Source organism: Chinchilla lanigera, unplaced genomic scaffold, assembly GCF_000276665.1.
Source record: "Chinchilla lanigera isolate Chin_1 unplaced genomic scaffold, ChiLan1.0 scaffold00026, whole genome shotgun sequence".
Classification (NCBI taxonomy): domain Eukaryota; kingdom Metazoa; phylum Chordata; class Mammalia; order Rodentia; family Chinchillidae; genus Chinchilla; species Chinchilla lanigera.
Genome location: NW_004955427.1, coordinates 24155683 through 24171359, shown reverse-complemented (window position 1 = coordinate 24171359; position 15677 = coordinate 24155683). Strand labels below are relative to the sequence as shown.

General features: G+C 40.8%; 1 protein-coding gene across 1 annotated transcript in view; it reads left to right on the top strand.

Annotated features, from left to right (window-relative positions):
* Slc12a8 (solute carrier family 12, member 8) overlaps positions 1-15677 on the top strand; it is a 147066-nt gene that overhangs the window by 113126 nt on the left and 18263 nt on the right. The window contains exon 10 of the mRNA XM_005386546.2: positions 6910-7552. Within this exon, the coding sequence (XP_005386603.1) occupies positions 6910-7552 (643 nt within the window). The remainder of the gene's footprint in view (positions 1-6909; positions 7553-15677) is intronic.

The following is a 15677-nucleotide window of genomic DNA, read 5'->3' as shown; positions in this document are numbered from 1 at the left end:
GAGGCTATCTTTCTTCCAGTGAACATGTTTGGCCCCTTTGTCAAAGATGAGATGGCTGAGTGTGTTTGTAATTGTGCCTGCATCTTCTAATCTGTTCCATTGATCTTCATGTCTTTTTTTTTTTTTGCCAGTGCCATGTTAATTTTATCACAGTAATTGTGTAGTATAATTTCAAGTCACTCAGGGCTGCTTTTGCTATTCTAGGCCTCTTCTTGTTCCAAGTGAATTTTAGGAATGTTTTCTCTAGATCTGTGAGGTACACTAATGGTATTTTAATTGTGGTTGCATTGACTGTACAACAATTTGGGGAGTATGGCGATTTTCACAGTGTTGGTTCTCTCTATCCATGAGCAAGGAATATCTTTCCATTTTCTGAAATCCTCTTTGATCTCTTTTTTTAAAGTACTGTAATTTTCACTGCATAGATCTTTTACTTCCTTTGTTAGATTGATTCCTAAGTATTTCATTTTTTATATGCTATTATGAAAGGTGTGGTTTCACTAATTTCTCTCTTAGTGTGTTTATTGTTTGTGTACAGGAATGCTATTGTTTTTTGAGTGTTGACTTTGTATCCAGCTATGCTACTGAATTTGGTTATCAAATCTATAGGCCTTTTGGTGGAGTTTTTGAGGTCTTCTGTATAGAGTATCACGTCATCTCTGAATAATGATAATTTCACTTCTTCCTTTCCTACTCTTATCCTTTTATTTCTATCTCTTGTCTAATTGCTCTGGTTAATACTTCCAGAACTATATTGAACAGGAGTGGTAACAGTGGACATCCTTGTCTTGCTCCTGATTTTAAAGTGAAAGCTTCCAATTTTTGTCCGTTTAGTATGATGTTAGCCATTGGTTTGTCATAGATGGCTTTGATCAGATTGAGGTAAAGACCATCTGTTCTTATTTTCTGTAGTGTTTTTATCATGAATGAGTGCTGGACTTTATCAAAAGCTTTTTCTGCATCAATTGAGATGATCATGTGATTTTTGTCTTTGGCTCTATTGATATGGGGTATTACATTAATTGATTTGTGTATATTGAACCATCCCTGCATTCCTGGGATGAATCGCACTTTCTCATGGTGTATAATCTTCTTGAGGATTTGTTGCATTATGTTTGTTAGTATTTTATTGAGAATGTTTGCATCTATATTTATCAGGGATATTGGCCTGTAGTTCTCTTTTTTGGTTGGGTCTTTCTCTGGTTTTGTTATCAGGGTAATACTTGCCTCCAGGAATGAGTTGGAGAGAATTCTTTCCCTTTCAATTTCATTAAAGACTTTGAGAAGATTTGGTATTAAATCTTCTCTAAATGTCTTGTAGAATTCAGTGTGAATCCATCATGACCTGGGCTTTTCTTCATTGGCAAGTTTTTAATTACATTCTCAATTTCTCTGGCTGATACTGAGTTATTCAGGGTTTTATGTCTTCTTCATTCAGCTTTGGTAATTCATATGTATCTAGGAATCTGTCCATTTCCTCTATGTTTTCCATCCTATGAGACTAAAGATTTCCAAAGTAAGTATTGATGATCTTGTGAATTTCTATAGGATCTGTAGTGATTTCATCCCTTTCATTCCTTATAGCATGAATATCAGTTTTTTCTTTCCTTTTTTTTGATAAGGTTGGCTAGGGGTTTATCAACTTTATTCTTGCAAAGAACCAACTCTTTGATTCATTAATTCTTTGTATTATTTTCTTAGTCTCCATTGCATTAATTTCTGCTCTTAGATTTCTAATTTCCTTCCTTCTTTGGACTTTGGGCTGGACTTTCTCTTCTTTTTCTAGAAGCTTGAGGTGCAGCATAAGATTGTTTATTTGTGCTTATTTTGTTTTCCTGAGGTGGGAATTCACTGCTATAAATTTCCCTCTGAGGACTGCTTTCATTGCATCCCACAGGTTCCTGTAAGTTGTAGCTGCATTTTTGTTTGATTGTAAATAGTGTTTAATTTCTTCTATAACCCATTGGTTGTTCAGGAGGGTATTATTTAATTTCCATGTGTTTATGGAGTTTTGTGGCTTATTTTGTCATTAATTGCCAGTTTCATTGCACTATGGTCTGATAGTATGCATGGGATACTTTCAATTCCTTTGTATTTACTTAAGCATGTTCTATGTGCTAGCATATGGTCTATTTTAGAGAATGTCCCATGTGCAGCTGAGAAGAATGTGTATTCTGATGCTGCTGGGTGGAACATTCTGTAAAGGTCTACTAAGTCCATTTGTTCACAATTTTGGTTTAGTTCTGTTATTTCTTTGCTGATTTTTTGTCTAGTTGATCTGTTTCTTTGTGACAATGGGGTGTTAAAGGCCTCTGCTATGATTGTGTTACTGTTTATTTCATTTTTCATGTCTGTTAACATTTGTCTTATATACTTGGGTGCTCCTGTATTTGGTGCATAGATGTTCATGACTGTTATCTCTTTCTCTTGAAGTTTTCCCCTAACAAGTATGTAGTAACCTTCTTTATCTCTTTTGATCATTCTTGGTTTGAAGTTTATATTGTCTGCAAACAGAGTAGCTACACCTGCTTTTTCTGGGTTCCTGTCACATGGAGTATTGTTTTCCATCCTTTGATTTTGAGTGTATGAATTCCCTTTTGAGTTATATGTGTTTCCTGTATACAGAATATTGTTGGATATTGTTTCTTTTTTGTTGTTGTTGTTGTTTTTCTGGTAGTGAGAATTGAACTCATGACTTTGCACTTGCCAGGCAGGTGCTGTGCTGCTGAGCTAAATCCCCAGCCCTTGGATATTGTTTCTTGATCCACTCTGCATGTCTGCTTTTTTTGACTGGTGAGTTGAGACCATTTAAATTGATGCTTATAACTGATATATATTGGCTTATCTTTGTCATGCTATTTTCCTATTGTTAAATCCTCCTTTTTCTCTCTGTTTACTTGCTTGCTCTGCTTGGTGGCTCCTTTCTCTTGTTCTTGAAGTTTTGATCATTTTTATCTCTTTCTAGAATATCTTTCAGTACTCTTTGTAGTGGTGCTTTGGCACTCATGCATTTCTTCAGTTGTTCTTTATTGTGGAAATATTTTATTTCTCCATTAATTTTGAATGATAGTTTTGCAGGGTACATCAATCTGGGTTGGAAGTTGTTTTCTTTCAGGGCCTGAAATACTTCACTACAAGCTCTTCTTGATGATTTGTGTTGAGAAATCTACTATGATTCTGATGGGTTTTCTTTCATAGGTGATTAGTTTCTTTTCTCTAACAGCTTTTAGTGTTCTGTTCTTTTGCTGAATTTCTGGGATCTTGATCACTATATGTCTGGGTGTAGATTTACTGAGGTTATGGCTGATGGGAGTTCTATATACCTCACTAAACTGTATGTCTGATTCTTTTTACATATGTGGGAAATTTTCTGCTATTATTTCTGCAAATAGTCTTTTTATGTCATTTGTGTTTACACTTGCTGTTTCATTGATACCTATTAATCTTACTTTGATTTTCTTTGCTTTGTCTTGCCATTGTTGAATTGTTATTTCCTGGTTCCTTGTTATTTTTAAGAGATCTTTCCTTTCATGGTCATTAGTGGCAATGCTGTCTTCATGGTCTGAAAGTCTGTCTTCATCTTAGTTCAAGCAATTTTGCCAGCTTTCAATGGAATTTTTAATTTCCTGGATATTTGTTTGAATCTGTGTCATGCATTCTCATTCTTTCCTATATTGTTCATTCAAGGTTTCCATAATTTTTCTATGCTCCTCTATTTTCTTATCTATGTCTTCTTTGGATGTGGTGAGCAATTCTTTCATTATTGTTATCATTTCTTTTTTTTACCTGAGAGATTATTTATGATCTGATGTCTTCTATGGCCTGATGGAGTTGTTTCTTTACTTCAGTAGCTCTCATTTCAGAAATTTCAGGTGTATGACTTCCAAGCTTTTCTGTGTCAATGTCTCCTGTACCTGTTCTACGTGGGGTAGAGGTCTGAAATCGCATTTTGCTCCTTTGTTTGTCATTTTCAAAGATCCAGAGGTTCCCTGGAGCTCAGCCTCACTCCCATGATGGTGTGGGAGTGGCAGGGTGAGGATCCAAAGGTCCCCAGTGCTTAGTGTGGCTCCTGCAATGGTGTGTCGGGATAGGCTGTGATCACAGATGCTCCCAAAGCTTTTTGGCATCCAGTTGGCTCCCAGCCTGGTAGGGGAGGAGCAGAGGAGGCTCACTGTGGTTCCTGAAGCTGTCTGGGGTTCAGCCCAGTTTCCACAAAGGTGGGTTCCAGTGCCTGGTGCCTGGTTCCCACACTGGTGAGGAAGGGTGTGGTGCAGTCACTGAGATTGCTGACACTGTCTGGGGTTCAGCTCAGCTCCTGCAGGGATGTGGGGGTTTGGGGAGTGGTCACCAAATCCCCAGAGGGTGTCCAGGGCTCTGTCTGCCCTGCATGCTGGTGGGGAAGGGGTGGTGGTGCTCACCAGGTTCCTCATGGCCAACTTCTATCATAATAATTTCGTCACTTTTTTTTTGTACTACTGGGGATTGGACCCAGCCAAGACCTTCACATTGAGCTACATCCCTGACCTTTTTTATTTTTTATTTTGAGACAGTCTCACTAAGTCAGTAAGTTGCCTGCCTTAGGGTCAAACTTGCAATCCTCCTGCCTCAGCTTCTCAGAGTACCGGGATCACAAGTATGTGCCATCACTCCTGGCATTGTTGCTTTCTTCATGGCTTTTTTCAGGAATCAGGAAACTTTTCTGAAAAGCATCAGACAGTACATCGTTAAGCACTGCCGCTCATGTGCTCTTCATCACCACTACTTAGCTCTACTGTTGTAGCTCAGAAGGAGCCACAGATAATACCTAATACTTCATGTATGGACCCAAATTTGAATTTTATGTAATTCTCAATGCTACAAAATTTTACTCTTCTCCTGTTTTCCCCCCAAGTGTTTGAATATGTAAAGTCATTTTTAGCTCATGGCACACATAAATAGGCAGTGCTGGTTTGGGCCCAGGGACCATAGTTTGCAACTCACTTCCTACATGTGCACCTCTAAACAAAATGTTGCCTGTTTCTAAGCTTTAAATACACACTGAGCATCGCTTATCTGAATGGCTTGGATCAGAAGTCTTTTGGATTTGAGGGTTTTTTTTTTTTAACTTTGAAATACTTTTTGACATATGTAGTGAAGTACTGGGGATGGGAGCCAGGTTTAAACCCAAAATTCATTTGTATTTCATATATACCTTATTATAGGTGTAGTCTGAAGATAATTTTACAAAATATGTTTTGTAATTTTACACATAAAACAAAGTTTCATTATGTGAGATTTTGCACCCGCATATCATCTCAGCCCTCAAAAGTTTTAGGCTTTTGAGCTTTTCAGATGTAGGATTTTTGCTTTAGGGTCACTCTGTCTACAAATGGAGTCATATACATGTATATATGTTTATATACACATATTCTCTCTTTTGTGACATGCTTCTTTCACTCACCATTATATTTATGAAAGTCAGCCTCATACTTGCTTGTAGCAACAGCTTGTTTACTATCTAGGGGAATCACAGAGAAGGCAGTAGAATAGCTGGGAATGTAGACTTCCTCTAATATGTATTCCCAGTGGAACTGCTCAACTGCAAGGTGTGTATATATTCACTTAATTCACTTCTTTTTCAAAGTGGTTATACTGACTTGCACTCCTGTTAGCCATGGATAATTGTTTCTATTCCTCTATATTTTTGCCAATACTCGATATTATCAGACTTTTAAATTCTTGCTGGTCTGATGAGTATCTACTAGCACTGCATTGTGATTTTAATTTGCACTTCCCCAACTACTAATAAGGTTAGACATATTTTCACATGTTTAATGAGTATTCTTCTGTTAAGTATTTGTTCAACACTTTAACTCATTTTGTTTAGGGGTCTTTTTAAGTTTTTGTTGAAATTTTTTGTGCATCCTAGATACTTTTTGTCAGTTATATGTGTTGCAAATATCTTTTCTAGTTCTTTGGCTTGCTTTCCTCTTTGGTATCTTTTGGTGAAGAGACACTCAGTTGGACATTTAAACCTGAATTTCAGAGGAGTGTTTTCAGCTGGAGGCTCGAATTTGGGTGTTGTCAGCATAAAAGTGGCATTGAAAGCTGTGAGCCTATATGACATCGTCTAGGGAGTGAGTACAGATAGAGAAGAGGAGAGGTCTGCACAGGGAGCCCAGGCTGCTTTAAATATAGCTTTCAGAGATACAAAGGAAGCAGCAATGGGCACTGATTAGGAGCAGTCAATGGGGGAGGGAGGCACATCAGAAGCCAGATGTAGACAGTCTTTCAAGGAGGAAGACTGAGAAATGAATGTCCCTTTCGGCCCAAGAAGTGTTCTGGTGGCTGTGATGAGTCATTTCTAGAGGTGGCATTAGCACATTTTTCCCACTCTTGTCCACCCGAAGGTCATCATGCCCTCCTCCACTAATACCAGTTATTGGTATTAGTGCGCACGTGAGCTATACATCTGTGCACGGTCACTGTTTTCCAACTTCAGCCACCAGTGATTCTGCTGTGTGTTCTACAATCTGCCATTCCATGGGAAAAATCAATTTGGCCTCTCTGATTTTCAAGGGTGGTATTAAAACCTTACTAAAGACAAAATGAGGCAATATCAGAGAAGTTGGATGTTCTTTGGTAATGCCCCATGTTAATGATTACTAATGTAACCCACAGCTGTGTGTTAGGATCCTTCTGTGTGTCAGTGTGGGTTAGCATTTCACATGCATTAGCTATGGTCTCACAATGACCCATGAGTTGAATATTATTTACCCAAGTTTATGAACAATTACATGGAGAAAATGTAATTACATGAAAATGTAATTACATGGGGCTGAGCCATTGTGAGTTTGGTTTCTACCATGTAAATTCTGAAATTTTCCACCTGAAATTTCATAGTCCTGTATGTTATTTTCGTTTCTGTAGAAAGGACCAAATAAAACACCTGTAGCAGCCATCTGCCTGACCAGCTTGGTGACCATGGCTTTTGTCCTTGTGGGTCAAGTGAACATCCTGGCACCTATTGTCACCATCAACTTCATGCTGACCTATGTCGCAGTGGACTACTCCTACTTCTCCTTGTCCATGGTCCTCTGCACCATCCCCCAGGTGCCTGAGCCAGTGCTGAGGGAGGACCTGGAAGCTGTCCACTGCTCAGAGCACCTGCTCTTGGAGAAGGCTCCCAGCTACGGTTCTGAGGGCCCTACCCAAAGCTTCTCTGAGGGCACTCTACTGGAATTCACCAAAGACATGGATCAACTCCTCCAGCTAACCAGGAGGCTTAACAGTGGCCACCCAAGACCAGAAGGCAACAGAATCTCAGAGAATCAGAAGAGAAAATGCAAGAAGGCCACCAAGAAAACCCTACAAGATAGCTTCCTCTTGGACCTCAACTCCCCTAATTCCTTTCCTATTGAGGGGTCTGACATGTTGCCCACTGCCTCCTGGGATGGGGAAGAGTCCTTCCAAGACAAGGGGACCTCCAAGAGTGAGGAGATTTGGCCTAAGGGAGCACATAGAGAACAACTTCTCCCTGAGCTGTGCAACCACTGTAGTGTGAGTGGAGAAGGTGAGTGCTTTGGAGTCACACTGAGTCCTCCTGTGAGAAAGACCACTGGTTACCTCACTTACCTCACCTACCTGTCTCAACCAGGTTTCATAATCCTTGACAACTTTGATCTTTACTCTAAAATGTTATATTTGAATACTTGCTGAATTATTTAGAATTTGACTGTATTATAAATACTGCAGTCAATTTTTAAACAGAAATTTCCATTTACTCCTGTATATAAGAGCTGGGGGCCAGAGCTAGTAACTGAACATCAATTTCTTTCACTCAAAAATCAGCTGAGGTATAATGCTGAGGTGAATGAGGCCAATTTTTCCTTCCAAGATAAGTGGAAAAGTGTTGAGATAAACTGCCTGGGAAGGACTCACTATAATTTGTCTGTAGAAAGTGAATCTTTCAAACTAGGCAAGAAAGGAGAGGAAGAAGGTAGCTGAAGGAGCATAACTTTCCTTTGCTATGTTCAAAGCTACAAGCACAGAGATACAGAGAGAGACTTTCAGGGAGTAGCTTATAGGAGAGGCTAATAGGACATGAGCGCTCCCAAGAGAAAGAGAGAACTCATAATTTTTGAGGACCTACTGAATCTTAGGTGCTTTAGATCTTGTTATAGCTTCCATCTGGGATGTCCTCAAAAGGCCCCTGTGGGAAAGGCTTGATTCTCAGCGTGGTGTCTTTAAGAAGTAGTGGAACCCTAAAGGGAGAGACCTAATGGGAGGTCTTTCGGTCATTGGAGACTTGCTCTTGGAGGGGACTTTGCTTTCTTTTTCTCCTTGGTTCCTGGTAAAAGTGAGTTTTGCTCCACGATATGCTTTGGCCATATTGTGCTACTTATCCATGGGCACAGGGCAATGGGGCCAAACAATGATGGACTAGAATCTTGGAAACTATGAGCTTAAATAAAGCTTCTATCTTTATAAGTTGCTTATCTTAGGTGTTTGCTATAGGAACACAAAGCTGACACTTCTGTTACTTCACATAGTAGTATACTAGTTACCAATATTTTGCATTTTACAAATGAAGAGCCCCAAGACTCTGTGAGATCACAGAGAAGTCTTCAGTGGATTGTTTTCATGGCTGGACATCATCTCTAGGTCTTCCTACATTTGAAGCCCCTGCATTTGCTTCTACTTTTTCTGCCTTCTCTTAAGATCTGTGCAGACAGGTGTGTGCAAAGAGGAAGAGATGAAGGGCATACAAAGAGATGTCTAAACACAGATGCCTTATCTTCTCCCATAAACCTGCATTGCCTTCTTTACCTCTAAGTTGGTGGGAAGTTTTCAATGGTAGGAACAACGTTAAAGTCTTAAAATTTATTTTTATCAAAGTAATAGGTATGCAGTTTAATAAGACAAATGACACTAAAAGTAAAGGTATCAGAAATAGTTTCTACTCTTTCATCCTTTTAATCCTTCAACATCCCAGCTTCATTCTCAGATTAAAAACCATGGGCCTCAACCAAAAAGTTGCCTTTTCTGTAAAATTTTCCTTACTAAATAATATACTTGTATTACTAATTTTGATATGTGAGTTTCTGGCATTATCTTTTGACCTCTTGTGATTGCAGTGAGGATTTAAAGTGAGGACTGTTTTATGCCACTATGAAATTTCATATAATGTCCCCAGTATAGTCACACCACAGTTTTTTTGGTTAAATCTAGAATTAATATTGATATTATTGTGACTAAGTAAGTATTGTTTAATTCTGAGCCACATGTTACAGTATAATCACACTTCATTTTTTGTCCAACTTTTCTGTTTCATGGAATTAGTAATTGCCTTGGTTTTTTATTTGCTTGATTTTCCATCATCATTTTTCTTTAAATAATCTGGAAGATACATCAAATGCCTATCCATGTTATTTCCAAATACTCCAATTTTTCAGAAATCTGTCACAGCCATTTCTTTTATTTCTGTCCATCCTATGACCCCAGTCTTGTGGGACTCTAGTCTGTTCTGGAGACCTGCTACCAAGCGGTTGTCTTAGAATTCCTCTCTTTTTTTTTGTTTTGTTTTTTTCCAGTACCGGGAACTGAACTCACGACCTTGCGCTTGCCAGGCAGCCGCTTTTGCCACTGAGCTAAATCCCCAGCCCCTAGAATTCCTCTCTTTATCACACTTCTGTATCACATCCCAGGAACAAGAACTTTCTTGGATACAATAGCATAGTGGACTTTTGCCTTTTGTTGTTGTTGCTCTTGACCCAGTATGGACTGACCTTCCTATACTGAAGGCACTTCCAGCGTTACGCATCTTGGTGGGAGGCAAAGTAACCTTTCACACTCAGAACTGAAAATGTCATATGATTGGTTTCCTGGCCCCTCCTGTTGCCAGAGTGCAGCCACAAAACCAGGACTCTGCTGATTAGAAGAGCCCTCTTTAGGCTTGGAATTAGGAGCAGAAAACATGAGGTCTTTGAGGAACTTTCTGGAAGCATGATGCAGGACAGCTACATTACTGCCTCCAGAGTCCAGAGCTTCTGAATCAGTGGTACTTGCAGTCTGTCCCCAACAATCTAGGTGACATAAAATTTGAGTGTTGCCCTGGTGACAGAGACTGGACACCCAGCCTTTCCAGCTATTCTCGGAGACCCAAAATCCTTTTATTTCACTGCAGTAAAAACATTTATCATATATACCTCTTAGCCATTTTAAGTGTACAGTGTAGTGTTGTTAAATATATTTATAATATTGTACAACCATCACCACTATCCATCTCCCTACTCCATCCATTAAAACTGAAACTCTATCCATTAAACACTAACTCCCTGCTCACCAGCCTCTGGCAACCACGGTTCTGCTTTCTGTTGCCATGCTTTTGACTACTCTAAGTATTTAGTCACTTTTCTCATCACGAAGACAAAATACTCAACACCTGCAACTAAAAGGAGAAAGGTTTCTTTTTGGCTCATGTTTCTGTCTGTGGTCAGCTGGCTCCCAAAAAGAAACAGCATGCAGAGGGGTATGGCAGAGGAGAAGGTGCTCACCTCATGGCATTCAGGAAGCAGGGAGTGAAGGGAGGAGCTGGGGAGAGAGATGCACCCTTCCAGGCCACACCCCTAGGTGCCTGTCTCCTTGAGCAAACCCTACCTCCTAACAACAAGTCAGCAACAAGCCCTAATAGTCAGCCACCTTCCAAAGGTTTCACTTCTGGGCGCATGAGGCTTTGCGGGGATGATTTTGTTTTGTTTTGTTTTAGTACTGGGGACTTAATTCAGGTCTTTCATACTGAGATATCGCCTTAAACTTTTTATTTATTTTGAGCAAGGATCTCACTAATTCACTAAGTTGCCCAGGATGGGCCCAAACTCATAATATTCCTGCCTCTGCCTCCCTGAGTGCTGGGATTATAGGCATGCACTACCATGTCCAGTTTAAAATCTCTTTCTTTTCAAGGCTGAGTAATATTCTGTTATATTAATACACCACATTCTGCTTACCGATTCATCCATAGATGGAAGCGGTATGCTTCCACATTTTGGCTACTGTGAAAAATGCTGCTATGAAAATAGATGTTTAATATCTGTTTGAGGTTCTGTTTTCAGTGGTTTTTTTTTTTTTTTAATGTTTAACCAGGAGTGAAATTGCTGGGTCATATGATAATTCTGTATTTAGGTTTTGAAGAAGTGCTGCATTGCTTTCTGTACCAAGCTGCACCATTTTTCATTCCTATCAACAGGGTCTAAAATTTGTTGGCTGTATCTTTTGCTTAAACCAGCCAGAGGTAGATTCTGACTGAGTACAGTCTTGGTTCATTTCTTACTGTTCTGTTTGGCTGAAGTACACACTCTGGCATCTTCTTAAGGAGGGATGAATAAGAAATACATTTGCTGAGTTCTCGAGGTCTGAAGGTTTCTGACCTCACGCTTGACTTGTAATTCAACTGAGTATAAACTCTCAAGTTGAACATAATTTTCCTTGTGATTTTTGGGGGCAGTTTTTTTATGAGCTCATTTTTTACTGCAGTGAAATTCTTTGTGCTGATCCCTCATTCTTGCAGCCTTTGAATGCTGCCTTGTTCCTCTTTTTCCTCCCTGGAAGCCTCTAGGATTCATACTTTTTGCAGCCATTATATTGGCCATTACATTGGTCCTTGTATTCCAGAGGTTTTCATGTCTTCAGTCCTGGTTTATTGTCATTTTTGTTAACCTCGGGTACAGGAGGTTGAGATCATACAGCTCTGTTCATGGCATGTCATCCTCCTTTGTTCTGTTTATTCACTAATATAGATCTCTTAACATCTCTGTTTGCCCCAAAACAAGACCTTTATATCTTTTGGGGGGTCTCACTCCTGATCCTCCACCATGTTGATATCATCATATTTTCTTTTCTTTATCCCTAGCTTGCTTAGTTTTCAGATACCACATCTCCAGCTTTTTTTCTGTTTCATTACCTATGCTTCCCACCCTCCCAGGGTGAGGGTTGCACAAGTGATATGTGAATCAGCTACCTCCACCCCACCCCAGGGCACGTGGTACAGGCACTGCCTGGCCCAATCTGGCATTTGTCATGTTTTGTTTTGTTTCTGTCTTTGTTACTGTTCTTGCTTATTCACCAAATTCATGCCTTTTCTCTGCCACTCCTGCTCTGTTATCCCTATTTCATATCATATGGTTCTCTAATTTCCTTTTCTTTTATCTCTCCTGTTATCCATTTATTTTTCATTTTGTTCTCCTTTTTGAAAGACTTCATGAATTTCATTAGAAGTGATTTTTGTATATTGGTTGCTGTGTCTGTCACAATTAGATTTGATAGAAAACAACAAAATCACAGAACAACAGTGGCTGAAGCCAGCTCGCTCAGGGGTAGCCTGCAGTGGGCCGTGCAGTGCTACCTACAGCCTCAGTGACTCAGGCTGTTCGGTCTTTTCACTTTCCCACCTTAGCACTCCGTTCTACGGTCCAAGACGTGGCTGCTGGAGCTTTGCCATCACTGCCACATTCCAGCGATGTGATACAAATGGAGTCGTTTGGGGACGCCTTCCTCAAAAGTCCTGTTCCGTATGCTTCGCGTTTCATTGTGATTGTGACAAGCTGCAAGAGAGGCTGGGAAGTGTCTTTTTGCCTAGCCGTATTGCTACTTCACAAAAAATTATGTGTTTTTGTCTTATTCTTTAAGGAAAAGGTGGAGAGAGAGATTGGTAACTATCGGTTTATACCACAATAATCCTCTTTTTAAGTTCTAAGAACTCTTGGTTGGAACCTGATGTGACCACATCTCATCTTTTTTTTCTTTATTTGAAAGCCACTTGGTCTTCTTTCAGGGCACAGCAGCTTGTCTGATCTCCCCGACACTATCATTACCCTGCTACTTTAGCCTCCATCTGCCCCGTCATCCTCCTATTTTCTCTGGATCCTTTCCTCTCTGGCTTGCGCTTGTACTGTCTCCCCTTCCCACCCCTCCGTTATCTTGGAGGCCTATACTAAAATGTCTGTTACTCTTTTGATTTCTTTTCATACATGAAGTGCTTTCAGCTCTCTGCACTCATGGGTTCTACACCTGTGGATCCAATCAATTAAGGATAGAAAGCAATTTTTAAAAAGTGACATTGTTGTTGATGTGTTAATGCCCTTAGGTCTGTGATGGTTGTGTCTGTATGCATACACACATTCTTTTTCCCCCCTTATAATTATTCTTTAAACCATACAGTTTGACAAGCAGTTACGTAGTGTCCATGTTGCATTGGGTACTATGGGTAATCTAGAAGTGGCTGATATATGGGAGGAAGTGTGTAGGTTAGGTGTTTTGTAAGTGACTTGAACTCTGTGAGGTTTAATATCTGTGAGGCTCCTCAAAGCAGTTTCCCTACAGATCCCAAGGGAGGGGCGAGGACAGTTAAAAGGTTTATAGAAAGCCCTATCAATGGGCAAGGTCTGCTGACTGGATGCCTAATTGTAGCACGATTAGGAGTAAGCTGGCCTCTTCCCTGGCCAACCCCAGAAGAGGGTGTCTAGGTTTTCTCTGCGGCTCTTCTGTTCCTCTAGCACCCTTGAATCACTAGCCTAAGGACACACAGATGGCTGGGACAGGCTGAGAGAAGGGCGTGGGGGGTCCCCTTGTTAGGAGCTGGACCCACGATTCTCCTGCTCTTCGCTGTGCCTGGGGTGCCATGCCTGGGCATCTCTGGTTGGGTCTTCACGGAAGACTGGGGGAGGGGATTGAGCGAGAGGAGGGGCTGGTATTCAGCTGGTGGCAGGGGGAGGGTCCTGTACAGAGCCCATGAGACTTGGCACCAGTTCCCACAGTGGTCAGCTCGTTGCGGTGCCCCTTCCTGTCCTGTGCCGGGTCTATGGGGGGTGGGTTGGGTGCCGCCAGCTGTCAGCCTGATGCCGTCCTCCTTTGCTCTGCACTGCCATCACCCAGTGCCTCACCCTCTTTTCAGCTATATTTCTCTTTCTTCTCTCCTCTTTGCCCATGGGTTTATGCCTGTTTCGTGCCTTCTCTGTGTTCTCAGTGAGTTTCCAGAAGCACGCTGTCAGTCTGCAGTGCTGAATGAATGAAGTGGTCTTGGAAGTGGCAGCGTTCCTGCTGCCCTCCTGGCTGCAGACCCCAACCCCTCACCCCCACTCTTACTAAGTCTCCAACCTCCTCTCCTGGCCCAGCCTCTCCTGTTTCTCCTCTGTGCTGCCCACTAACTGATCTTTCTCCCTTAACTTTGCTGGACCCTAGCACCTACTGTCCCGAGGCCAGAGTCCGTTACCGGCCTGCCGCAGCCCAGCTTCTCCGTCTCTTCTTCCAACAACCCCGCGCTCCACGTCAGGCTGCATCCACCCCAGCCCCTGAACACACCTTCTAGTCCTTCTTGCCTGTGGATATCTCTCTCCGTCTCCTCAAACTGCTTTACTCCTCCTTCTTTCATTTGGAAAAATCTGACTTATTCTGAAAGACCTCCTGATGTCCTCCACCGTGCAGCCATAGCATTTGATTCATACATTTCTGCCACATTTGCTTATGTATTTATCTGCAGACCTGTTCATGTGCTGATTGTGCAGAAATTATTAGTTTTATTCTTTTTCCTCTTGACCGTGAGCTTCCTGCGGTCGCAAGTTGTGTCTTTTTGCCTTTGGAAGCATCCAGTGCGCAGAATTCAGCAAACACACGGGGAAGCTCTGTTAAATTGATGAGCAGTTGAACAGATCAGGCCAAAAACATGAAAACAGTGAAGTAGACTGGGAAGAGTTAAACTATTTTAAGGCCCCAAAACAAACCAGATGCCATCAAATGACAAAAACCAAATCATAATTGTATAAATATTCCTGAGAGAAAATAGATTAAAAATTAACTTGGGACTGTATCTTAACCCTTACATACACAAGAACTTATTTATAACAGCTGTGCAAGAGAGATATTGCTATCGCTGCACATCATCAAAGACAAAATGGAACTGATTAAAGAGAAATAAAAAAACATTCGCACCACACAGTGTCACAAGAGGAAACAATTACCCTGACAAACACAACTGATAAAAGCGCACCTTCCACAGCGTAGTGATTCAAAACTCAGGTAGGTGACATCCAGATTATTCTAAAAAAAATAGGGGGCTGGGGGTTTAGCTCAGTGGCAAAGCGCCTGCCTGGCAAGCGCAAGGTCGTGAGTTCGGTTCCCGGTACCGGAGAAAAACCCAAAAAAATAAAAATAAAAAAATAAAAAATAAAAAGAGGACAGGAGAGATGAATACACAGTTCACATCTGAAAAAATCACTGCCCAGTCTCATACATGTTCATTCAGCAAACTAACTTTTACTCTGAAGTGTTAAATATTATTTAGTAGCTAAAAGTAGCCATCATTTGCTGAATGTGTCGTAGGTGACTGACACTGAGGTCATCCCTCAATATGATTATTTCATCTTTAAACCCAGAGTTTGACACTGTTACTTGCTTTTTGCAGTTGATAAAACTGAGGCTTAAAGAGGCCAGATACTTGGTCAGGAGATAAGACAGAATTTGAACCCAGGTCTGCCTGACTTTGGAACCTGTGCCCTTAGCCACTATCCAAAGCGCATGCTACTTGCTCTGAGTATCTAGTATGAAGTGGGAAGTGAACACAAATTAAACCACCTTTAAAATATTGTTGCATATCTATTAAATTATCAAAAACTTCAATAAAAATAGTAGGTCTATGATAACAT